Below are 23,960 nucleotides of genomic sequence, written 5' to 3'. Positions count from 1 at the left end.
AAAAGGCAATTTCTCAACTTTATTAGCCTGGAGCTCCGCCCTGTCAGCCCCTGGGGCTGTTCCCTGGGCACAGTGAGCGGGATTGAGGTCAGACAGTTTCAGCCCCTGGCCCCTGGTATCCTGGGACAGCTGAACCAAGGTGTCAGTCAACAGGTGCGAAAGTCCAAATGCTGGCACTTCAGGTGTGGCCGGCGTCCGGCTTGGCCCAGGGTGAAGCACAGCCTGCCGCAGTGGGTGGACAGGGCGCCGTGGTCCTCTCCTAGCAGAGGGTCTGCCATGGGGCGGGGCAGGGCCAGGTCCTGTGCAGGCCGCCTTCCTCCTGCGGCAGCGGCTAGGAGCAATTCGTGATTCTGGCCAGAAACTGCTGTGCCCACCACTCGTCCAGGTCAATGGGCACAAAGTCTGCGGGCAGAGCAGATGGTTAGGCAGTGACGCCACCTCCCAGACCGGTCAGTGTCTCTCCCCTCAAGCTGACCACAAGCCCCTCACCCGGAACCCAAGTGTAACAGGCAACTGGGAGGATGCGGGCCAGGTTGGAGTCCCCTCCCACACCCCCGAGGCCAGAACCGGGTAGGGCCCAGGTCAGGGTGGGAGGGCTCAGAGGGGAGGGCTCACTCTGCAGACGGGGGTTGGGGGTCCTCTCCACATACTGCACAGGCCTCGGGCCGCTCTCACCGGCTGGGCCACCACCCAGTTGCTGCTCCACTTGCTGCCAGGCTGCGGGGAGAGGGAAGTCAGACTGAGCCTGGCACCTGGTCTTCCCCCCAGGGCCTGGCGGTCACTCTGGACCCCAACCCGGAAGTGGGAGCGGGCAGCCTGCTCGATGGCCACGGGACAAACTGGCAGAGAGCCCAGCCCTCTGGCATCTTTGAGTCAGGTCACAGTGGGGAAGACCAGTGGCCCAGGCCACACCCGTGAGCCTCCACACTACCTTCGGACACAAAGCGGACATTCTCCTCGTGGGCCAGTGTATAAGTCTCCTGGGTCCCCTCGATGGATGGGGATGTGGTGGGGGGCCGCCGGCCATTCACCCGGTTGAACACGAGCCTTGGCCCCGGACTGTGGGAAGGGGGAGGAGATGGTTGGTGACCATCCCAAGCCCAAGGGTGGCCTGGCAGAGTTCTAGGAACAGCCCAGGCCACCCCACTCCCCACCAGGCCAGGCCCAGCCTCAGCACTGCCCTGCACCACAGAGCAGCTATGTGCTGGAGCAGGTGGCCGAGGCCTCTCTCCTGCAGGCCTGAGCCCCCCGCAGCTCAGTTCACACCCACAGTCCCCAGCCCTGAGGCACGCCGGTGACTACAGGCCAGGAGGGCCCCCAGCTCTCTGTATCCCAGGTCCCCAGCTGGGTTCCACGCTCAAGGCAAGCAGGATCTCTTGGGCATCCCCCTGCCACCTGCCTCCCCCCTCCCGTAGACTGGCCAGGCCTCCAACAGCCCAGGCTCTGACTGGAGCCATGACCAGTTCACTTTGTCTCAACTCCACCCTCTAGGCACAGTTTTTGGCCATCTTCTCCCCAGAGAAGCTTCTCCATCTCGCTGATGCCCCAGTGCGGGAAGAAGAACCCAAACGAGAGCCTGGTGGCCTCTGCGCCAGGCCTCATGAGGATGAGCCCCAAGGGATAGCGCCAATGTGGGGTGGGCCATCCTGCGTGGGGAGGGAGGGTGTGACTGCTACCCCAGCCCTTCCTGGCAGGCCCCAGACAAGGGCCACGCTCTTGCCCACAGGGGTGAGACTGCTGAGTGCTGGCCCCTGGGTCCTGAAGCTCAGCCTGGTAGGCATGTGGCGTCCAGAGGGCCGCTGGGCCCATCTGGCCAGCTGGGCCTAGGGCAGTGGAGGGAGCAGGGCCGCACCTACAGCAGGAGGTGGGAGCCGGGAGTCCTGGGCTGCACGTGCCACTCCGCCAGGCACTCGCCTGCTCGCAATCCTGGGCTCAGGTGCCCCACCGCTGCTCGGACTTCCTCCTCGGCCAAGAGGGGCACTAAAATAAAGAGGAGCGTCTTGAGGGGCACCAGTCCTGCCAGCTCTGGGCCACAGGAAATCTAGAGGGGCGGGGCTCCTCCCAGTCTGAACTTCACAAACCAGAGGGCGAGACTCACACAGCCCCTCACCTGCCACACTTCGACCCCCAACCCTGTAAGGCTACAAACAAACTCCAGGAAAGTTTGCAGGCTGGACATGGAAGAAGGAAAAACAGAAGGGAATTAAGAGCCCAGGGCTGCGAATCCCAGGGATAACGGTGGTGGCTGGCACCTGCCTGCCCCTCCGGTCTGGCCACTCCCTGGCCCCTGCCAGAAGTTACTGTGGTTACCTAATGAGACCACAGTGGGGGAAAGGGCTCAGGCTCCATTTGCTCGCACTCCTGTGGTCCAAGGCCCCCATGTGCCATCTCCAGGGACACTGCCCACAGACAAGTTCCAGCCTCCAGCACCACAGTCCCTGCTCTGCACCTACAGGAGCATGGTCTCACCTAATCCCCTCCAATTCCCCCAATGTAGACCACAGTTGTCCAGCCCAGGAATCGGGGCTCAAGAGGGAAGTGACCTGTCCAAGGTCACACACCAAGCGGGTAGCGGTGTCAGGACTTAGTTGCACATCTGTCTGACCCTAAATAAAGCCCACAGCTCAGTAGAGCTCCCAAGCACCTGCCCCACCCACATGTGTGTCTTTCTGTTCCTGCGTGTCTGGTGGTCACATGGCCCCCTTTTATCTTTTCCGCAACAGTTGACGTTGCCTACGTCGATCTTATTCTCTCTCCCGTCTGTCTCTGGCTGGGAGGGAGAGCTTGGCAGAGGCACAGACCCATGTGGCCTGCTCAACAGCAAGGGCTGCACCTAGACCCATGCCCGGCCAGAATCACGGTCCGTCTGTCCATTTAGCGGATCAGACATCGAGCACCTGCAGAATGCAGCAGTGGCCCAGACACCCCCTGGGAAAATCGGGTGGGGGCTGCGGGGTGGTGAAAAAGCACTACTACAGAGAAAAAAGCAGGGACGGTGGGCAGGAAGTCGAGGTGGAGCCAGTTTAGAGGGTGGGCCCCGAGAAGGTGCAGGAGCAGGGGTGGGGGCTCCTCCATGTGGAGGACAGCTGGCTGCTCTGGGGGGGGGGGAAGTGACTTTTCAAGGCCACAGAACTGGGAGGGAGCAGCTCAGGGAAGGGGGAGTGACCTAAGAGGGAAGAACAGTCAGCTCAGCTGGCCAGCACATGCTTTGCCTGTTCTCCACTCCTTTGCACCCAGCAGGACACAGTGTCACCTTCTGTGGCCAGCCCATCTCCCTCAGGCCTGGCTTGTCAGCACTCTACTGACCCGGACCTGGCAGGCTACCATGTGCCCCGCTGCCTCAGGGCATGCTGAAGACAGAGGTGAGGCCTCCTGGGGGTTTTCAGGGCTCGGTACTAGCTTTCCCACGCCCTTCCCCGCTCCCCCCAAGCCTGCCACAGGCACACCCTGCCTTCCCCAGCAGGGGGGGCCATGGAGAAGAGGGCAGTGAGGTTCTCCAGGGAAGAGGGTGGGCCGCACCCTGGGCCACTCCAGGCCCAAGCTCCCTGACTGGGTGACCAGTGGCAACTACACACCTATGCCTTGTTTCTGAATTAGGGCAGCTGGGAAGTCCAGGGACCGGGTGACAAAGCAGTGTCACAGCAGAGCCTGGGTCCCAGGAGCACCCCCAAAAACTGGCTCACATCCCTCCTCCAGGGGGCACCTGTGGTTGGTCTAGAACATTTCCCTCCTTAGGATCCAGCCCCAAACTGTCACTACGCCCCCAGCAGGAGGCCGCTGGGAAGGGTCCCGGCCCCACAGGCTGCCCCCAACCGGTGGCATCTCAGGCCTGCAACTGAGGGGGAAAGGCAGTCTGAGCCCTCCCTCTCCCAGCCCCCCACACACCCCTGATCTCCTGGCTGATCTTGGCGGCTGTTTGTCCCCAACTTGGAAGCCCCCTCCCATGCCAGCAGATCTGCTGCCCCAAACCACAACCCTCAGTCCAAAGCCCAGGGCCCAGGAAACGTGTAGACTACCTGAAGCCAAGGCCAGGGCTTAAGCCAAAAAAGGACAAGCTGCAGCCCTGGGGGGGAGGGGGATCTGATCTCTAGGTCACAGTAACACCACTGAGGCCAAAGTGTCCCAAACTGAGCCTCTTCTGGCCTCAGGCTCTTGGCACCAGCAAAACTGCTAATCAGAAAAGACGAAAAAGTGCAGGCTCCAGAGAGCCCTGCGGGGGGCCTCCAGCGCCCAGCCAGGGTGTCTGGAGTGAAGGGCAGAGGAGGGCAGTGGCGTGGCAGGGCCAGAGGGAACCACGTGCACCTCTCCTCTCCCCCAGAAGGCCCTACAAGCACGGTGCCCGCCGCGGCCACAGACAGGAGGCCTTGAAAATTAGCGGCCTCGGCGACCCTCCTCCTGCCTAAAAGGAACGTCCGCAGCAGCTTGCCTCAAACCTTGGCCTCTCAGCCCAAGGTCGCAGGGACAGCTGGCTCAGATGCCTGGAACCCCTTCAACCATGGACCTGGTAGGCTTTCTCTCCACTCCGGGGTCCTACAGGGCCCGGAGTGGAGGTGTCCACGCATATCGGGCCCAGTCCCCTCCGACCCAGTCAGGTGCCAGGTGAGGCGGAAGCGTGGAGGTGCGGAGATTAGAGCTGCCCGCGCGGGCGTGGAGGACGTGGGCGGGGTCGGCATGTCCCGCCCCTCCGCGCCCGCTGCCCGGAGCATGTGGCCCAGTCTCAGCTAACCTTTCCCCAAGGTCACCCTCCCGGCCCAACGGCGGTCGGCGGGGGAGGGGAGGGCCAGGCTCCCGCCGGGGCCGTGCGCGTCTTACCTCGAGAGCGGCCAGGGTCCTGGTGGCTGCGCCCGCGGGGGCGACGGAGTGGGCGGCGCCGGCTGTCGGCATTTCAGGAGCTCTCCGAGCCTGCTGTCTACTTGCTGCTGCGTGGGCCCTGCGGGCACAGGGAAAGCGCGTCAGCAGCTGCTGCGCCTGGACCCGGGGCCGGCCCGGCGCTCAGACCCCATTCCCACCCTCCCCGCTGCCCGCCCCTGCGCACCTGTGCGGCGCTGTGCGACCAGCTTGCTTGGCCCCTTAGTGATGGTGTACATGGTGCGGAGGGGCCGTCCCGCGCGCTGCTCGGACGCACGCCCTCGCCTCCCCGCCCGCCAGCCCGCGGCCAGGTCCGGTACCCTCCGCTTGGGCTCGCGCTAGGCGGGCGCCGAGGGCGCGGCCCCTTTAACGGGCTGCGGGGCGCGGCGGGGAGGGGGCGGGCCCGCTACACGCCCCCGGCCCTTAAAGGGCCCGCGCGGCTCCGGGGGGCACGCGGCGTAGGCGGTGCTGCGGCTCTTTGGGAAACTGACCCCACCCGGAGCAGCGAGGCCGGGGCTGGGCTGGCGGGAACCAGCGCTCCGCCCCACACTGCCCAAGGCCGAGGCAGAGGTAGTGTCCTGGGGCCTAGAACTCCCGTCCGTCGCGCGGCGGGAGGCCAGATGAGATAGGGGGCACCCAGAGCGTGGGCGAGGCTGCGGTCCAAGGCCCCTGCCAGGTCAGCAGTGAAGTCCAAGGAGCCGACGCCGCTGCCACTGACAGGCGCTGGGGTGCTCTGTGTGTACCCTGGAAACGAGGGTGCACCCACTCTTGTCAGTGGTTGCAGGGCCAGTGTGAAGGGTCCCTCTTGGCCTGGGTCTTGGGGCTTAAGGGGTCAGAGATGAGAAAAGGGGGTCTGCCCCCTGGGTTTGGGCAGAGACTTCAGGAGGCCCTAGGAACCTCCTACCCCACAAGACAGGAGCAGTGGGTGCATCCTGCTTCCGGTCTCAGCCTCAGGTGCACCCGCGGCTCCCGGGAGGAGGAGGCCACTTACGGATACCGGAGCAGTGTGGCCGGGTGGGACGTGGGGAGAGAGAAGGTGGGTGGCGCGGCCCAATTTGCTTGCGTCTCCTGCATGGGAGAAGGCGGTGCCGCCTCCCCACCCTCCTCCAGGCAGTGGGGTAGGACGGGACCCACTGCACTGACAGTGCCCCAAGGCCTTTGTCTGTGACCTCCAGGGAGTCTGGAGGCCCCTGAACCAGGCCTGCCCTGAGGGGTAGGATATGCCTGGAGCCCCACCTAGGAGGGCTCTACCCCACAGGGTTCCTTCTGAGAATCAGAGGTGCTCACAGGCTGCTCAGGGCTGTTCCAGGCCATGGATTGGGGGGGCGGGAAACCGCAGCACTGTGGGTTTCTGAGCCTGAGAGCCTTGTGGCACCCTGTTGTCTTCCATTTGGTTGAGTTCAATCCTTAACATCCCCCTACCCAACAAAACAAACTTTGCCCCCAGTTGTCTGGGTTGCCCCCAGGCTTGGCAACCACCCTGGGCCCTCAGGGCTCCTGCACTGCTCCCACAAATATTTGAGGAGGCTCAAGTTGCCTGGCCACAGGGCCTGGGTGTCCACTAGGGCCTTGTCCCAGCTGCTGCCCCAGGGGGCTTGCCCTCAGTACAGTGAACATTGGGTTCCTGCAAACCCAGCCCCCTCACCCCACACCCCCTTCAGAGCAGAGTGGCCTGAAGCCTCCCACACAGGCAAGGCTGAGACGCCTGGGAAGACAACACGCAGAGGTCACAACTGGGCCGAGTGGGGGCAGGGGGGGCGGAATGACGGACCAGCAGAAGGACCCCCACTGCACCTGCTCGGTGCTCTCCCCCAGGTGACGCCTTGGGCTCTGTGACCAGGCCTGCTCAGGGACCCTCAGGGAAGCTTGCGGCCTAGGAATGGCTGGACCATCTTTCTTCTCGTGTCTACCCCCCCCACCATACAGCCCCTTGGCTCTGCACCTGTGCTAAGCGAGGCTGAAGGACAAGTGAGCCCCTCCCAGCTGCCTCCTCTTCAGGGCCGGGCCAGGCTGGGCTAGGCCTCTGCCCCTGAGAAGTGAGAGGGGGTTGGTGAGCCCAGCCCCCCAGACAAGAGCATGGCCGGGGAGGCCAGGCCTCCCCTTCCACCTGTGGGGCCCATACCTCCCCCCAGCAGCATGGAGGCCAGCGTGGCCCTGCGTCATCCGCACTGGCTGTCCTGGGCTTCCTGGTGGCCTTGAGCATGTTGCTGACTCACTCTGGGGAGACACCACAGGGTGAGGGGTCTGAGGGGGGCCTGTGTCCTGAGGACTTGTGTTCCTGGCAGAGGGAGCAAGGCCCTGGAATGGGGGCGCAAGCTGACAGGAGCGCTCTGAGAGCTCCTCCCCACCCCCCAAACCAGGCTGACCTGTTTGAGGGGAGGGACAGGGCCCATTGACAGGCAGACAGGCCTGGTCTTTGCTTAAACCCTCTGGTGTCAAGGCCCCAAGCTCTAATCTCCTGGCCCTGCCCACAGGCCTTTTCTGAGGTCAAAGTTTGGGTCCAGAGCCCTGGGACGGGCCCAGGGGAGACAAGCCCAACTGGGAGTCCTGACAGCAAGGAAGAAAGGGGGTGCAAGACAAGCAGGGGCTGGAGGGGTGGGAGGGTGAGAGCGCAGTGGTCTTTAAGGGACACTGAGCCACGGGAGCAGGGGGAACTGAGACAGGAGGAAGGCCAGGTTGTGGGGGGGGGCATCTGCTGGGGGGGGCCTGGCCTCCCGCAGAGGGGCCTTACCAGCCTCACTGCTCCCAGAACCCAACTATGTATGACTACAAATGACGCCTTGGCATTGGGATGGAGCCTGGCATCCAAGGGGCATGGGATAGGCCCAGCCCGGGCCCCCAAGAGCTCAGCTTGGTTCTCCTGGACAGGCAGGAACCCCAGTCAACACAAGGTTCTGCCCTCCCCTTCCCCCGCCGGCCTCCCTGGCCTTCCCACATGGAGGAGAAACTATTCAATGACATGACTGTGGGACCCTCAAGCTAGATCCAGGACAGAGACTGCTTCCCCGTTAGTCCCCTCTCACTGTCTGATCCACCCCTCGCTGTGCCCCAGGTGTGCTGGTTCCTGGAGGAGACCTTTCCCTTCCCCAGGCAGGCACGTGGTAAAGTGTTCTTGCCCTCATCTGGGCTGGGTCATGCCCTCGTACCCACCCCCATCCTTCTTGCCGGTCCTGTCCTTAGTGCCTGCCATGTCGTCTCGCCACTGCCCAAGAAACACCTGTTATGTAAGGTCCCTTAATAAACTCTTGATATGGTGATAGAGTTGTCAACCTCTTTTGTTAGTCCCTTGGCGTCCTGGGATTTGATGTGACACACTGGATCACTGTGATGGCAGCGAGGCCTGCAGAGGCAGCAATCCGAAGCCCAGCCAGCAGCACTTGCACTGTAAGAAAGGCCAGGAACCCATCCTGGAGTTGGAGCTGGGAACGAAGGGAGGGGACCTCACCCAACATGCGGAAAAAATGGTTGGCTGGGCAAGAGAAGGCCTTTACCTCAGGGACCCCAATCATCGTAATAAAAACCAAGTACTACTTTTCTCTTTAAAAAGGCTCTAGATGCAAAACTAAAATTTTATGTAAAAGAAGAAGCTTATGTTTTCAATCAGCCTCAATTACACTCCATATCTGAAGTCACCAACCCAGACCGGAGGAGGGGCTTCTGCCAGTGGGGGGGTGGCCACAGGAAAAGGCTCTGGCTGGATGCTCCCACACCCACTGCCCAGCTTCTGGGGATTGCCCGGCCCATTGCCAAACCCAAGTGAAGTGGGTTGAATGGTGGTCCCCAAAAGATACGTGCACCCAGAACCTCAGAATGTGACCGTGTTTGGAAAAAGCAAGATGAAGATTTTGAGATAAGGTCATCCTGGATCAGGGCAGGCCTCCAATCCAATGATGAGAGTCCTTGTAAGACAAAGGAGAGGGAGGTGTGGTCACAGAAACACATACAGGAGACGGTGGCCAGGTGAAGATGGAGGCAGAGACGAGTGCTTCTGACTGTCCGGCTATAAATCGGGGTTCCTACGACCGATCCATCCTTGCATTCCATAATTCACTAGAAGGGCTCACAGAACTCAGGGAAACACTTAGGTTTTCTGGTTTGTTGCAAAGAATACAACTCAGGAACTGCTGTGGGGACAGTGTGGGAAGGGCGGAGCTTCCACCACCACCCCCAGCAGTGTGGGTAGAAATTCACGTGTTCACCAACCCAGCAACTCTACAAACCCCTTCATTTAGAGTTTTTATGGAGGTTCCATTACGCAGGCATAACTGATTGTCCCTGTTCATTGGTGATCAGCTCAGTCTCCAGCACGGCCCATCCCAGGAGGTTGGGAGCAGGGCTGAAAGTTCCGACCCTCTAAACACAAGGTGGGTTCCCCTGGCAACCAGCCCTCATCCTCCAAGAGTCACCTTAAGGGTATAAACCCAGGTAAGGCTGGAAGGGGCTCGTTAGTGAACAAAAACATGCTCCTCTCCCCCCATCACTCAGGAAATCCCAGGGTTTTAGGAGCTCTGTACCAGGAACTGGGACAAAGACCAAATATATATTTATTACCTGACCACATCACAGGGTGGCCCATGCCCAGGGAAGCCAGCAGGAAGCCAGTGGCTCTAGGTTGGCGAGGAGTGGTGAGAGGCCTGGGTGGTGAGGGGCGTAGGCAGTGAGACCCCAGGTGACCACTGCTTCACAGGTAGGGGTTAGGGGAAGGGCCGTGCATGGAGAGACACAGCTCTACCACCCAGAGACACGGAAAATACTCAGCCGACCAACCAGAAGAAAGAGAGGCAAAAGGCGAGTCAAGTAAAGAAAGCGCAGCTCTGTGAAGTGGGAAAGACCGCCTGGAGGCGAGGAGGTCGGCCCACTGAGTGGGACTATCCTGCGTGGGATCTACTACTTCCCTCCAGGTCTGACCGGCCCCTGATCCCACTGTGGACGCCCCCTGGCGGGCAATTCCAGGAGAAAGTCCGGGTCAGGGCTATCTGAGCCCTAACCAGAGGGCAGTAGGGTATGGGGGGGTTTCAATCGTGACAAGCTGTCCAGCAAGACAGAAGCTAGTGAAACAGGGCCAACTGGGCGAGCACTCTGGAGCCAACGAATCGGCCTCCGATTGGATTCAGGGGTCACCCACCCCTCGCCACATCCGTAGACCCCGGACCAGTGCTGACCATCTCATTGTCCTAGAGAAGTCCTGAGCATCACAAGGTTCCCCCGTCTCAGGACCGCTTCGCCCACCCGCAGCTCCGCCCCAGTAGAAACGCCACCACGGCCCCGCCCCCATCGGCTCCGGAAGGCCCGTGGTTGCCATGGTTTCCACCGTGCAAGCCTGAATCGAGGCCGTCCTTAAGCCCGCATCCCTCATCCCCGCTCCTTCCCCTCCAATCCTGGGCGCGCAAGCAGCACTGCGAGACTCCCACTGTCACGGACCCCCGGCGCTCCTACCCTAGTCGCTGACTGTGGTACCCTGGGCCTGGCCTCCCGACGACGGCGGCGGCGGCGGTGGCAGCGGCGCGGCGCAGGCGCTGTGGCATTTCTGAGCACGACGCGGTTGCGTCACAATCTCCTAGGTCTCCCCGGCCACCGCGACATCAACAGGCGCCGCTGGTGTAGTGGTATCATGCAAGATTCCCATTCTTGCGACCCGGGTTCGATTCCCGGGCGGCGCAGTTGTCCTTTTAAGTTTTTTTCCCTAATCTCAAAAAAAAAATCATCTCTCGGTCAAAACAGCAATTTCAAAACGAGAGCACACTAGAAAGAAGGGGGAACCATCCATTCCGACACAGCTCGCACGAGACGCACAGTTGCAGAGAGTGACAAACACTATGAAAATGTTAGGACGTCCATGGCGACAGGGCGTTGAGCTGAAGAGCACCTGCAAAGCAGCGACCCCAGCTCGCCGCCCCGTCCACCCGCCGAGGGCTACTGCTTCCTGAGCGCCTCCTGAGGCTGCGGTTCCTTTAACCCTCCGCGCGCGTCCTCCTGGGAATTGAAGTCCTTGAGGGGGCGGGCCTCTAGTGGGCGGGCCTCGCGGAGGCCGGACTACAACTCCCGGCGGGCCTCGCGACGGCTGGACTACGGCTCCTGGTAAACTATCGCTCCTGGTGGACTGTCTGTGCCGTAACGATGCTGGTGGCGGGGGCTGCCGAGCGGAACAAGGAGCCCATCGTGCGTGTGCTGCGGCAGTATGTGGACCCGACCCAGCGCGGCGTCCGCGTGCTTGAGGTGGCCTCGGGTTCCGGCCAGCACACGGCTCACTTCGCGCGGTCGTTCCCCCACGCCGAGTGGCAGCCTTCGGACGTGGACCAGCGCTGCCTGGACAGGTGCGGGGGAAGGCGGGATCCCGGGTGGTGAAAGTGGGCCGTGTCCCGCTGCCCCGCATCCCACGCCTCCGTGACGTCTGTGAGCAGGTTTGCAGGGAGCGTCAGGAACGGGTGCAAAAGTCATACCCACCCACGTGCTGCTTTCCCACAGCATCGCCGCCACTACTCAGGCCCAGGGGCTGCCCAACGTGAAGCCTCCGTTGTACCTGGACGTGAGCTGGGATTGGAAGCAATGGGGCGGGATCCTGCCGCAGTCGCTGGACCTGCTGCTTTGCATCAACATGATCCACATCAGCCCTGTGAAATGCACCGAGGTCTGTGGGAGCCCCTGCGCCATGCTGCACCCCTCTCCCTGCACTGGGAGGGAGCAGGGAGCTGGGTTTGCCCCATGTCATGGGGCACGGAAGCCAGGGGAGATCAGCTTGAGTCTCCAGCCCTCAGCCCAGGGCCCTTTTGGAGGCCTGGGGAGAGTCCCTCACTGCCATCCTGCCTCCGCTGTCCCCAGGGGCTCTTCAAAGCAGCAGGACACCTGGTCAAACCCAAGGCGCTGCTCATCACCTATGGGGTGAGTGCGCCTGCCAGAACTGAGCTTCTGATCCCAGCCAGGCTCAGCTGTCCTCTCCTTTCCGGATGCCCTCCCTCCTGTCTCAGTATTTTCAGTTGCCCTCTCCCCCACTACTGTCACGAGTGAAATCTGCCGAGACCCGCCCCTCCATCTCCCTGCACCCCTTGGCTCACCACCTGGGGTCCTCAGCTGTCCTCTCTTGGGGGCAGGGAACTGTGTGTCTTTTTTATCCTCTGGGCGTCAGCCTGCAAGTCGGCATGGGTCTGACTGGGGAACGGTGACCCTGGGGCTGTGGGCAGAGCCGTCCCCCTGTCTCCACAGCCCTATGCTGTCAATGGGAAGATCTCCCCTCAGAGCAATGTGGACTTTGACCTGGCCCTCAGATGCAGGTTAGAACTGGGTGGGAGGGGGGCCTGGCTGGGAGGGGAGGTGGGCTGGGTGGTCCCCAGGGCGTGACTCCACCTCCTTCCCCCCTGCAGGAACCCTGAGTGGGGACTGCGCGACACAGCCTTCTTGGAAGACCTGGGCAAGGCTAACGGCCTGCTCCTGGAGAAGATGGTAGGTGGCGAGGGCTGGGGACACGGGTGGCCTCCCTGGGCAGCTTCTCCAGCCAAAGCATCTCTCCCAGGTGGACATGCCAGCCAACAACAAGTGCCTGATTTTCCGGAAAGAGTAACCCATCCCCCCTTGGCTCTTTCTGGGACAAACCCTGACAGCCAGCCTCTGCCTCCCTGGGCCAGGCCATGGGGACTGGCCCTGCCCAGTCTGGGGGCTCTTGGCCAGTGGCCACAGGGCTGCTGAGAGTCTGGGAATAAAGTGTTTCCTGTTGTCCTTTTGCTGGTGTCTACTCCTCCGCCTGGGAGCACCCCTCGTGGTGCTGGGTGGGCAGGCTGTCTCTGAGGGCTCCACACTGGGGTCAGGACCTGGGAGACGTCCTGGACCCTACTGCTCTGCTTGGGCAGCAGAGAAAGCAGGAAGAGGACCCAGGGACTGCTGAGGCAGGACTGAGCTGGCTGCATGGCCCTCCACCACGGAAGGTGGCACCCCCCTCTGCGCCTCCTGCAGGGAGACAGGAGGCTCCCCAAGGGGGACGTGGTGCTCTCTGGTGAGCTTGGACTGGAGCCAAAGCCCCAGAGTGGTGGCAGGACCCCAGCTGAATTACAGGCTGGGTGGGGAAAAGGTGGTACCCCGGGAAGGCTCAGCATCAACAGGCCACGAGGTCCCTCCTAGGAAAACCAATTTTATTTGGAGGCAGTGGGGGCTCTGGAGGGCAGGGGCAGGCAGAGCGCGGGGTGGGCAGGGCTAGTCCTGGAAGCGGTTGAGCAGCTCGCAAGCCTTCTTCTCCAGGAGCTCTGAGATCTTCTTGATGCGCTTCTCGCTGGCAGTACGGACGTAGCTTCCAGCGTCCAGGACGGCCACCCCGTCTCGCACCTCACCCATGATGACCAGTGGGCCGTCCCCGGCGGTCACATTGGGGCAGGGGCAGGCCCAGTCCATGCCGCTCAGCGTCACCTCCAGGTACTTGGTGCCCAAGAACCTGAGGCCCATCTTGTCGTCCTTCAGCACGTCGTCTAGGGCCACGCGGGCGATGCTGCTGCCGCCTGCCTCGGGCTCCTCCAGCACCTCGGTGAGCCGCCCTACAATGGCGAAGTCACTGCGGCACAGGCTCAGCGCCAGCTTGCTCCTGAGGCGGCAGGCCCGGCAGGGCGGTGTGCGCGGTACAGGGCAGGCGTCCTCACAGCTCTCTCGGCTCTCGAAGTTGTTGCTGTTGCCTTCACAGCCGCCATACACAAAGGGGTGGCACTGCTGTAGTAGCGGACTGTAGGCCCAGCGTGGCTCCCAGCCTTGGCAGGGGCCCTGCACGGCCGGCAGCACGCAGGTGTCCCCAGGGCCGCGGACACAGGCCTGCTGGCACGCCTCGTAGGTTTCAAAGCCCCAGGTGCTCCCATCACAGCTGCCAACTGGGAAGGTCATGCAACTGCCCCGCTGTGGATCAAAGTACCAGAGCACATGGCTGGAGGCGGGGCTGGCACAGACCTGCGTGTTAGGCAGGCACTCAGCCAGGGCGGAGGCGGTGGGGGCCTTGTCCCTGGCCGGCTCCCGCTGGACCACGGAGAGCGGAAAGTCGGCCCGCAGCAGGCCGGCAGCGTTGCGTGCGGTGCAGGTGTAGAGGCCGGCGTCCTCAGGCCGGGCGTTGTAGAGTACCAGCTGTCCTATGCTGGTGACCACCACATTGCCGTACATCTGGTCTGGCCTCATGATCAGGTTTTCCCGCTGGTCACTCTGCTTCTCCCAGGTCACAGCGGGTGGCGGGCGGCCGCTGACATCGCAGTGGAGGCTGGCAGTGCCCCCCACATAAACCACCTGGGGGGAAGGGCTGCTGTAGAGGGCTGGTGGCACCGGGGTGTCCCCAGGCGTCGGGCGGGCAGTGGTCTCGGGAGGCCCTGGGCTGCTGGGGGGCCAGCTGAGGATATGTTTGCAGGGCACGACGTGCAGGCGGAGGCCACGCAAGCAGGCCTCGGCGTCCATGTAGCAGCGATTGTAGTAGGTGAGGCCGTCTGAGGCGCAGGTGAAGCTGGGCTCCTTCTCACAGCGGTCACGGCAGCGGCACACAGGCTGCCCGTCCCAGATGTCACAGTCAGAACCCTGCTGCGGGCACGTGAAGCCCTCGCACGACGCCACCAGTGTGGGCATAGCCGGGCCACCATCGGGGAAGCGGGCAGCCACGCAGCTCTGCAGCCCACACACATTGGTGCAGCACTTCTCAGCGGCCACGCAGTCCTAGAGGGGTGGGGGACAATTCAGCAGGTGCCCTAACACCCGGCAGCCCTGCCCAGGGCTCTGGTTTGCTGCTTCTCCCTGAGTCTGTTTCCCCTCTGGAAAACAGGCTTGCACAAATTTGCTTTCCATCCAATGCAGTGAGCTACACCTGCCTCCTACACCGGTCCTGTATGTCATCTCACTAAATCCTCGGACCCTGCCCCCCAAAGCAGGGTTTGTTAGTATTCCCATAGTACAGATGAGGAAACTGAGGCCCAGGGAAGACGGGCAGCATGCTCAAGGCCACTTCGGGGGAGGCAGGGCCAGGCTGCAAAGGCAGGATGTCCAAATGTGGCCCCTGCCTTTCTCTACCTGCCTGGTCCTGAGAACAACTGGCCACAGGGTGGGGGTGAGCAGGTTTGGGGAATGAGGGCAAAGGCTGGGGTTGTCCCCTTGGATCCTCATGCAGGGCACGGCCTGAAACCCTGGCAGGAGTGGGAGCCAAGGAGGAAGTAGGCTCCCGGGGCTGGGGTACCCTCTGCAGGCAAGGCCTAGGAACAGGGGTGTGTCTGAGCTTCTTTCAGGCCACCCCAGTTCCCTGGGACCCCCACCGGGGTGGGGAGGGGTGAAGCCCGTGCTCACCTGGTCCCCGACGCACTCACGCTCACAGGTGCTCTGGGCGTCCACCCACAGGTTGGGGCTGAGCTGGTTGGGGCACACCCCCGGGTGGCTCCCAGGCCCCTGCGGCAGGCTGGCCCCCAAGGTCAGCCCAACCAGGAGGAGGAGCGGCAGCAGCAGCCTCTGGGCCGACATGGGGACCACTGGGCCAGGGGGCGGGGGTGTGCGGCCGCCAGCCCCTCAGGCCCCAACGAGCCCCGCTCCCTGCAGGCATCCACCCTTCCAGGCCTGTAGTCAGGGCCCCTGCGAGGGCTGGTCCTCCAGGCTTCCCTTTGGCCCCCAAGGTCTGGACCCAGAGCAGATGCTCGTCTCAACACCCGTGTGCAAAGGGCTGGGTGGGTTCCGGGTCTCTGCGCCCTGGCGCGGCCTCTTCCCAGTCTGGCCCCTCTATGGTCAGCGTAGGGCAGGGGGCAGGGAGAGGGGGTTGGGTTCGGGAGGGGCCGAGGCCCAGGAGCAGGGAGACACTGGCCACGAGGGTTACGGAGGGCGGAGAAGGGCTGGCTCTGGCCGGAGAGGGGAGGGGAGGGGACACTGTAACCGGAGCCCCTCCTCCCTCCGGGCCCTGGGCTGAGGGGATCAAAGCCGCCCCGCAGACCCTCCCAGCCCGGGTTCAGGACCGGGACGGAGGGGGAAGGGAGATGAAACGCAGGGGCTGCCAGGACCCGCCCTTCCAAACCCTTCCTTGGGGCCCGGGAGCATCTGCTGAGGCTGCATGGAAAACATCCCGTGACCCTGTGCCTGACCTTCTGACCCAGGAGGCAGTGTAAGAAGAGCCTGGTCTGGTCAGAATGAGAGCCGAGCAATGTCCCAGATTTGGAGGATGCCACGGTCTGCCCTGCGAGGGGGCCGCGGGGCCAGACCGGATGGGGCTCAAGGCCCAGGACCCTCCTATAACGCGGCAGCCAGAAGCGTGGTCTGAGTGTGGGGGTGGCGTTCAGAGCACTGCCCCTCATCCCTGCTGACCCCCAGCCGTTCATCACACCCGTGGGCCCTGGTCCTCAAGACTGGGGTGAGTCTCAGGGACGGCCCACCCCAGGTCACACGCTGCACCCCTGGCTCCATGCCCACGCCCTCTCAGGCCAAGAAGGAACTTAAGTCCGCAAGGGTTCAGGATCCCGGGTTCCAGCTTTTGGGGGCAGCAGAGAGCACGTGGTCCGCGTGGTCCGCCAGCATCTGCTTCCCTACCCCTCAGGGAGGGAAAGGCTGGGGAGGGCTGCCTGCCAGGCCCCCGGAGAAAAGCAGCTCGCCCTGTGACGGGAGGCTGCTGCAGCCCAGCTCTGGCCCCACGCCAGGACGTGTACCACTGAGCGGGCCAGTCACGGGGACAGAGGGGTCCACAGTGTCAGAGCACGGACCCGCCGCACTGCATCACACCTCCAACCCGACAGCCAGTTACAACCAGAGACTTTAATTCACGTAAAATGCAGCCTGGAGGTCAGAGCTGAATTCCATTTACTGTACAAAGAAACGGTCCGAAACTAAGTCAGGAATGGTGCGAGTGTCAGCAGCGAAGGGTAGTGTGTGTGTGGGGAACGCAGCGCAATCCACGTCCTCAAGAGAAAGTCCCTGTGGTTTGGTTCAAAGTCCAAAGAAAGGGGCGGGGTTGGCAGGACAGGCGGGGCCTCCTCTGCCCAACCCTGCTGGTGGCCAGGCGTGGGCAGGGGCTCCCCGGCACCCTGGCTCCCATGGGCCTCGGCCCCCCCGCAACGAGCCCCCCAGAACAGCGGACACGGGGCTGCCGTGGGGGGAACACCCACCACAGAGGGGTCCCAGAATGGGGGGGGGGTTCAGGCCCAGGGAGGGCCTGGCAGGAGGTAGAGTTAAGCACCAGTGTGACCAGTGGCTATGTCACCAGCCAGGCAGGTGAAAGGAGGCCAGGCTGCCAGCTCAGGGCTGGCCGCCAGGTCCTAGAGAAGGGCTTCACTGCTGTGGCTGCTCCAGGTGGCACCACTAAGAAATGGGTCAGCATGGTCCTGGTGACACATGACCTCGAGGGGTGATGCTGGGCGAGGAGCAGCTATGGGGTGACACCAAGGTCAGGGAACAGAAGCTGGCGAGCGGGGTCCAGACGCCCAGGAGGCGAGTGGGCAGTGACTCTGTACAGACCTGCGAAGCACCTGGCAGTCGCTTGCGGGTTTATCACCCACGGATAGCTCTGCGTCTTCACTTGGAGACAGTGAGCCTGTCTCACGTAGCAACATATGTAAACGTGACCCAAGATGCCCCCACACAGGAAAGGGTGTGGGGCGCACCCCGCTTCTCCTCTTGCAGAAACGCCGGTGCTCCACTTGGGATCCGATGGCTCCATGACATGCTGGGACATCATCCAAGAAGCTGCGGCCCCCCTGTGCCGCCTGCCAGGACCACACAGGCTCCTCTGCCCAGCACTGTGTGGTGGGCTCCCTGGTCACCATGTCAGAAAGGCCGGAATGGGCAGGGGGGGCTGAGACTGCTGCCCAAAGCTCCACGTGTCCCCACGGGCCCGTGCACAGTCCGTACCCCACATGAAGTGTATGTGACAGTGGACTCGTTCCCGTCTTTGCCGCAAATCCCTCCCTCTCCAATGTCCCAAAGTTCGTCCCCACGCATGGACTCAAGTTCACCCTGTGGCTGCATTAAGGCTTCCCTGTCAGCCCTTTAAAAAGGTACAAAAGTGGTGAAATGTCTTCTATATAAATAAAAGAGCGAGCCAGGCTCTGTGGGGACGCAGGCCAGTCCCCGTGAGGCGGGACCAGGCGTGGCACGTGGGGACCGGGGCTTGCTCATCTGGCGGAGACCACCTGCCTGTTAGGCGCACCCATGCTCCCGGGAGGGGCCGTGTGGCCAAAGTCTTCCCTGTACAGGGTGCCGGGAGCCCCCCCAATCCTGAGCCCTCACTCGCCGAGTGCATCTGGGCAGGCGCAGGCGGCACTTGCCTGCCCGGCTAAGAAATTTTGCAGTTGCTCCTGGAGCAGTTCTGGGGCGGGCTCTGTGGGGGGCGGATGGACTTGGACCTCTTGAGGCTGTTGCCCTTGCTCCCGCCGCCCCCGGCCCCACTGGCCAGCGAGTAGGAACGCCCGTGCATCATGACAGCATTCATGCCGTTGGCCATCGAGAAGGACTTGAGGTGGCTTTTGATGGTGACAGGCAGCGGGAGCTTATCGATGAGGTGCACGGGGGTGCAGGAGACGATGGCACGGCAGCAGAGGTCCTGCAGGCTGAACACTGGGGGGAGGAGAAAGGGGCGTCAGAACTCAGGGATCAAACCACGGGGCCAAGGGGGTCAGTAAAGGGCAGTCACATGATGAGGGTCAGCCTACAGTGGGAGGGGTCAGGTGGGGGGAGCCTCAGACCATGGGGAGGGTGGTCAGATTGGGGGTGTTGATGCGGGGGGCGGGGTGCTGCAAGATCTCAGAGCCTCAGGCCTCAAGGCAGGAGGGCGAGCAGTTGTCTGGCCGGATGAGCACAAGTGCCGCTCAGTGGGAGGCAGGTTTCGGGGCCTGGACCCTGGATGCCCAACACGCCACCGGGAGCAGCCACTGGATGGCGCCCTGCTCCGGCTTTCTCCCTAGAGCTGCACACTGAGAAGTGCCCTGGGGAACGCGCTTCTGAGGGCTCGGCCAGCTCTGCCCCCAGCACTTGGCAGCTGTGGGGGGGCAGGGCTCATGCCCGTGAAATAGGGAAGCAGGCAGCCAGGCTCTTTGTGGCTAATCTCTAGGAGGGAGGGGCTGGAAGCCGCTCCCCTGTTTGCTCTGGGACACATCAGGGCACACAGCACCACCCCCAGCACAGGGCACTACTGGAGGATAACACACAGTCCCCTCCCATAACTCTGGGACCCCCCCAAACAAAGGACACACAGGGAGGAAGCTGGTTCAGCCACCGTGCATCGTGGAAGCCCCACAACTAGGGAGCCCGGACTCGAGAGACCACGATCTCTGAAAGGCTGACTGTTCGGTTCTCAGGCCTCGGGGCCCCGCCTCACCTTGGGGGGGGCCGTGCCTCACCTGGGGGCCCAACCTTACCTCGGGGGCCACGCCTCACCTCAGAGGGGGGGGGCCGCGCCTCACCTCGGTTGGGCCTCCAGATCTTCTCCATGCCGTGCCGCATGAGCACGATGCGGGACAGCTCCGTGAAGGACTCGGTGACGTTGAAGTTGCACAGCGGGCTGACCTCAAAGAACGTCATGCAGTTCTTCTCCGCGTAGGCGCGCGCCTGCTCCGTTGGTACTTGCCGCTTGAAGGCCAAGTGCAGCCGGTTCCCAACCAGGATCCGGGGGACCCCAGGCGCATGCTTGGTGGCACAAGATTCAGTAAGGCATAAATGCGGGATGCCCCCCCCAGGCTGTCCTCCCTCCCGATGCTGTGACAAGGTGGGGCTCAGACCCGTGAGGCTGAACCCCTTGGAGCAGGGGCCCCGGTGGTCAGTGCCTGAGGTGAGGAGCTGGGCCCGGGGAGGGGTGACCCTGGACGGAGGTCCGCAGGCAGGCGCACACCTACCTCGTCAATCTCCTTGATCCAGCGGTCGATGCCGTCGAAGGACCAGCGGTTGGTGATGTCATACACCAGGAGAATCCCCTGCAAGGCAGGTGCTGAGGGCTCGGCCCGGGGGGTGCCTGTGCCCACAGGGAGCCCCGAGGGAGCCCCGATGCGCGCCCCCCCTCCCAGCACAGGTGGGACCCTCAGCACGGCCACACAGCTTTTGGGGGATCGGGTGGCTGACTTACTAACAGCTGGCAGTGGGGACAGCACAGTGCGCGGTGCCTGTCACACCTGAGGCCTCTAGCACTGGGCACTGTGTGTCACCATGGCCAGGCCTGGGTGGCCCTGACGCCCGCGTGTGGGCTGGGAGCCACGTCAGACAGGCGGAGATCTCACGGGCTCAGTGCTGCCCTCTCCCTCCCACTGGGGACTCAGCTGAGACAGAACCGGCATTTTCCTCAGCTCTTCCCTCCAAGCACATTGTAAGCACGAGCCTACGACCATTCATTATGAGTCCCAAGAGCTACGACAGGCACACAGGGACCCACGGTGAGGCGCAGGCAGGGTGGGCGGCGCCCCCGACACTGTCCTGGGGCTCAGGGGTGAGCGGAGCTGTTTCTTAGCTTTCTAACCCAAACTTGCAGAGCAGGACAGCAGTCACTCCGGCAAATGCGTCTGCGGCCCCACCGGGCACCAGGGGATCTGCTCCGGGAGTTTCCCGTCACGTCCCTTGGAGACTGACTAGAGCGCAGCTCTGGGCTTTCGCCCTCTGCCCTAAATGTCTCAGCAGTGCCCTGTCACAGGCCTCCGGAAGGCGACTCCAGAGTGCACCCCTACCGCCCCCCGCCTGTCTCGCCCTGCACCCCACTCGGAAGCAGACTCACTCCCTCCCATCCCCCTGAGCCTTCACTTGGCCCACGTCTCCATCACACACGGGCAGGAAAAAAGCACAGCTGAGAAGGAAGGCACACGGTGTTTCCATCTCAAAATGAGAAACGGTAAAAGCCTTTCCCCTTAAAAATGTCCTTCAATGCCGTGGGCCGCTGTGTGCTGCCGTGAGCGGCCGGCGGCCAGCGTGAGTGGCCGTGGGTTGCTGTGAGCTGCCAACCAACGACTGGCAACCGACTGCCTCCGCTGGGGGGAGGGCAAGGCTCATAATACCAGTGTGGGCCTGGGAGCTGTGCCCTACACAACTAGACTGAGAAACTACGGCTGGAACCGGAGTGGGGAGGGAGGCGGAAGAAGGGGGAACAATGTCCTTCAAATTGTGGAAGACTTAAGTGTAGTCCCTAGGTCCTATTAAAACAAACATGAGAATTACTTAACACCCACCTGCTGACTCCTGCTCTCTGCACAAAAGGCTTGCACAGAACACAGCCGCCTGCCACCCCGGGAGGGAAAGGCCCCCTTGAGCCCACTTGAAGGAGCAGAACCCATTTTGGTGGGGACAGAGAGTAAGACTGGAAGGATAGCAGGGGTAGCAGGAGTGAGTCCTGTTGCCTGGGGCACAGGGAACAAAGCCCCCTGGTCCGGGGGCAGGTGGGGACACTGCACGGCCCTCCAAATCCCCTCCTAAGAAATCACTGAGGATGTATGTGCCTGATGGACTAGGCCTCTCGGATGCCATCAGAGCATGAAACACACCGTACATGCGCTCAGGGGGCTGCCGAGGAAGTCGAGGTGCAGACATGCCAAGTAAAAGCCGTGCCCCTCCGAGCACACGTGCCCATCCTGGGCGGGTGCACACCCCACAGAAGCACGTTCCCTAAACGCTACGTGCAGTACAGTGTTTTAAAACAGAAACATACAGCACGCCACACAGAGAAGGTTTCCATGGATATAACCACACATCGAAAGGCTGGATGGGGCCTTCTTGCTTATATTTACCTATGTAATGTCTAAAGGCTCAAACTAGCGAGCGGAAGCCCATCTCTAGGGCGCAGGCTTCCACGGCACCCCAAGGCTATTGGGAATCCCCTAGCTGCCCCTCCAGGCTGGCACCAGCCTCTGGGGCTGCCCAAATCTGACGGTCAGGGTTATGACAGAGGAGACCCACCAACACGCCAGGCACAGGGAGGAAGGATACAGAGCTGGTCACGTTGCAGGCAGCAGAGACCAGTGACCGCGGACTTGGCATGGAAACCAAATTGAGGGTCTTATTTACCAGAACCACCCCCTTCAAGGGGGTTAGCTGTGTGTCTCAAAGAGGCAGAAGGAGGGGCCAACAAGTCTCACTATTCTCTCTCTCTCTCTTTTTTAACAATAAAATATGTGCTCACATTGAGAAGAATGAGTTAGCACGCGGGGGTATAAATAGCAGCTCATCCGCCCCTCCAGCGCCCCCGCCCCCCTCCAGGAATAACCTATTGTTCCTGACGTTTCTGCACAGCGCTGCTCTTCCCAGCACAGACAGGTCACGGTGCAAACCACGCGGTCCCCACCCGAGCCCTCCCCCACAGATGGCACCTCCAGCCCTTCCCACAGTGGCAGCACGTCCGGCCAAGCTCATCAGTCAGTGCTGCCAGCTCTCAGGTAGTTCCACCTTATTTTACGAGACATTTCTGAGCACATACGGCTCGAGCGGAAAGGAGAAGAACTGCTGGGCCCAGGAGTGGGTGCCCTTGTTGCCCGAGTTACTGTTCAAGCCACAGCGTAAGATGCACCGATTTTAAGTGCGAACAGTCTCATGCGTTTGGACAAACACATACTCCTATGCAATCACCACCCCCAAACAAGGCACAGAGGTGCATTTTTAAAAATTAAATTCCATTTTGGCACGTGCAGGGCATGTGTATAGCACAGCTTCCAAGGAACACAGGCCGCGCATGGCAGCATCGGCGCCACAGCCACACGCAGCCCGGCTCTGCCCAGAAGCAAGTGACGCACCGAAAACGGGGAGCAACTGCCCAACAGTCCCTGACACATTTACCTGCCCACCTGGGCGGTACCAAGGGGCACTCACTGGATGGCAAGCGGCACCCCAGGCCATTGCCTATGTGAAACCCCATTGGGGGGAATGAACCAGAAGGAGACCGGCACTGGGTCCTGCTCCCCCTGCTGCTCAGCCAGGTGACTCCAAACCTTCCACGGAACAGGACGTCCCTCTGCCCACAGCTCCCTCGGTACAGCGAGCCCAGGGGACGCTGTGTCTCCAGCAGTAGGAGGCACTGGCATCCCCGGGCCACCTCACCCCTCAGCAACAGACAACTAGGGCCCCGGGTCTAGGAGGTCGCAGACAGAGGTTACTCAGAACCACGAGACAGTCCTGTTGCAGGACAGGTGACAGCAGCCAGGGGCTGGCGGTGGCTTTTGTGACTGGGTCCTAACAGACCCAACCCGGCCTCTCCAGTCTTAACTAATGGTGGGAGAGTGACAGGAAATACAAAACTCGACTGGGAAAGGCAGTCCTGCTACCCTTTGCACCAAACCGGTGGCGCTTACTCTGAATACCGTCTGCACGTCAGCGCTGCCACCACCAGGCACAATGGCAGTGGGACCGGGTGGGGCAGGGCCATTGAGACAAGGGCACTCGGGGGCAGCCTCGATTCCGAGCCCACCCCCCTCCACCCGGGCCCAGATGTGTGACTGGCTCCTCCAGCTCAGAATCGACAAGAAGCTCAGGGAAGAAAGCAAGAGCAACAAGACACACAGAACTGACCGGGAGGGACACTGGAGAGAACGTGGACGTGGGGACCCCGTGTTTGCTTCCTCGGAACCCTGTGCACTCTGGCAAATGCCCCGGTTTGCGGGCTGCCCTCAGTTAGCTGAACGAACTGTCCGCAGGCTGCTGCACGTTTATACCCAGAGCATCTGACCGGCTGAGTCCTCAGGTGCGATCTCAGGGCCTTCTAGATGTTTCCCCCTTCATCACCATAACCCAAGGTAACAACCCCCTTATCTCTTCATTTTACTTTTTTATTACAAAAGTAATATGTGTTTATGATAGAAAAATCAGGAGATATTAACAAGCAAAAGGAAGACAACAGAACTGAGTCACCCCGCTGTCTGAGGCACGAGCACTGCCATTTGGAACAAGCTCTCTCATCTTGCTGTATGTACGTCACCACGCATGTACGTAGTGATTTTAAAGAAAAGGGGGGGCCTGGGGGACCTGCTCATCTGGAGGGCACCAGGTTCTGCAGGCAGTTCTCGCTACTTAAGCCCCCCTCCGGTGCCGATGTGGGGTGCTGACAAACACACCCAAGCTGCAATCCACACCCTGATCATTTAGCATCAGTTGCTCCAGGTGGAACTGCTGGGGGAAGCACCCCGTCTGCGGGCCCCCAACACTGGCACACGGGGGGACCGTCAAGCCAGGTCTCCAGGTGCCGGCAC

The 23,960-nt window shown here is 62.1% G+C and overlaps 4 protein-coding genes and 1 non-coding gene across 7 annotated transcripts in view; 2 read left to right on the top strand and 3 right to left on the bottom strand.

Annotated features, from left to right (window-relative positions):
* MCRIP2 (MAPK regulated corepressor interacting protein 2) lies at positions 1-5,239 on the bottom strand. Its single transcript, XM_033101555.1, has 5 exons — positions 5,036-5,239; positions 4,813-4,930; positions 932-1,059; positions 616-717; positions 1-402 (listed from the first exon to the last, which is right to left on the bottom strand). The coding sequence occupies exons 1-5, from the start codon at positions 5,085-5,087 to the stop codon at positions 332-334; spliced, it is 471 nt and encodes a 156-aa protein (XP_032957446.1). The 5' UTR covers positions 5,088-5,239; the 3' UTR covers positions 1-331.
* Positions 5,240-10,437: 5,198 nt separating this feature from the next.
* TRNAG-CCC (transfer RNA glycine (anticodon CCC)) lies at positions 10,438-10,508 on the top strand. The gene has a single exon. It is a non-coding gene; the product is annotated as a tRNA-Gly (tRNA).
* Positions 10,509-10,878: 370 nt separating this feature from the next.
* Positions 10,879-12,562, top strand: METTL26 (methyltransferase like 26). Of its 2 annotated transcripts, XM_033101553.1 has the most exons (6): positions 10,879-11,162; positions 11,314-11,476; positions 11,668-11,727; positions 12,049-12,116; positions 12,207-12,285; positions 12,356-12,562. In XM_033101553.1, the coding sequence occupies exons 1-6, from the start codon at positions 10,966-10,968 to the stop codon at positions 12,401-12,403; spliced, it is 615 nt and encodes a 204-aa protein (XP_032957444.1). In that variant the 5' UTR covers positions 10,879-10,965; the 3' UTR covers positions 12,404-12,562. The 2 variants fall into 2 exon arrangements, with proteins under 2 accessions (XP_032957444.1, XP_032957445.1); XM_033101554.1 differs by lacking the exon at positions 11,668-11,727.
* A 421-nt stretch (positions 12,563-12,983) lies between these two features.
* WFIKKN1 (WAP, follistatin/kazal, immunoglobulin, kunitz and netrin domain containing 1) lies at positions 12,984-16,462 on the bottom strand. The gene is made up of 2 exons (XM_033101591.1): positions 15,130-16,462; positions 12,984-14,508 (listed from the first exon to the last, which is right to left on the bottom strand). Exons 1-2 carry the CDS (start codon positions 15,298-15,300, stop codon positions 13,030-13,032), a joined length of 1,650 nt encoding a protein of 549 aa, XP_032957482.1. The 5' UTR covers positions 15,301-16,462; the 3' UTR covers positions 12,984-13,029.
* A 105-nt stretch (positions 16,463-16,567) lies between these two features.
* RAB40C (RAB40C, member RAS oncogene family) overlaps positions 16,568-23,960 on the bottom strand; it is a 28,120-nt gene continuing 20,727 nt past the window's right edge. For both annotated transcript variants that reach the window (XM_033101592.1, XM_033101593.1), the window contains exons 5-7: positions 19,644-19,721; positions 19,215-19,437; positions 16,568-18,369 (exon numbers count right to left, since the gene is read on the bottom strand). In XM_033101592.1, the coding sequence (XP_032957483.1) occupies positions 18,089-18,369; positions 19,215-19,437; positions 19,644-19,721 (582 nt within the window). In that variant the 3' untranslated portion in view covers positions 16,568-18,088. The remainder of the gene's footprint in view (positions 18,370-19,214; positions 19,438-19,643; positions 19,722-23,960) is intronic.

Source organism: Rhinolophus ferrumequinum (genome assembly GCF_004115265.2).
Source record: "Rhinolophus ferrumequinum isolate MPI-CBG mRhiFer1 chromosome 15 unlocalized genomic scaffold, mRhiFer1_v1.p scaffold_54_arrow_ctg1_1, whole genome shotgun sequence".
NCBI classification, from domain to species: domain Eukaryota; kingdom Metazoa; phylum Chordata; class Mammalia; order Chiroptera; family Rhinolophidae; genus Rhinolophus; species Rhinolophus ferrumequinum.
This window is presented reverse-complemented; position numbering and strand designations above follow the sequence as displayed.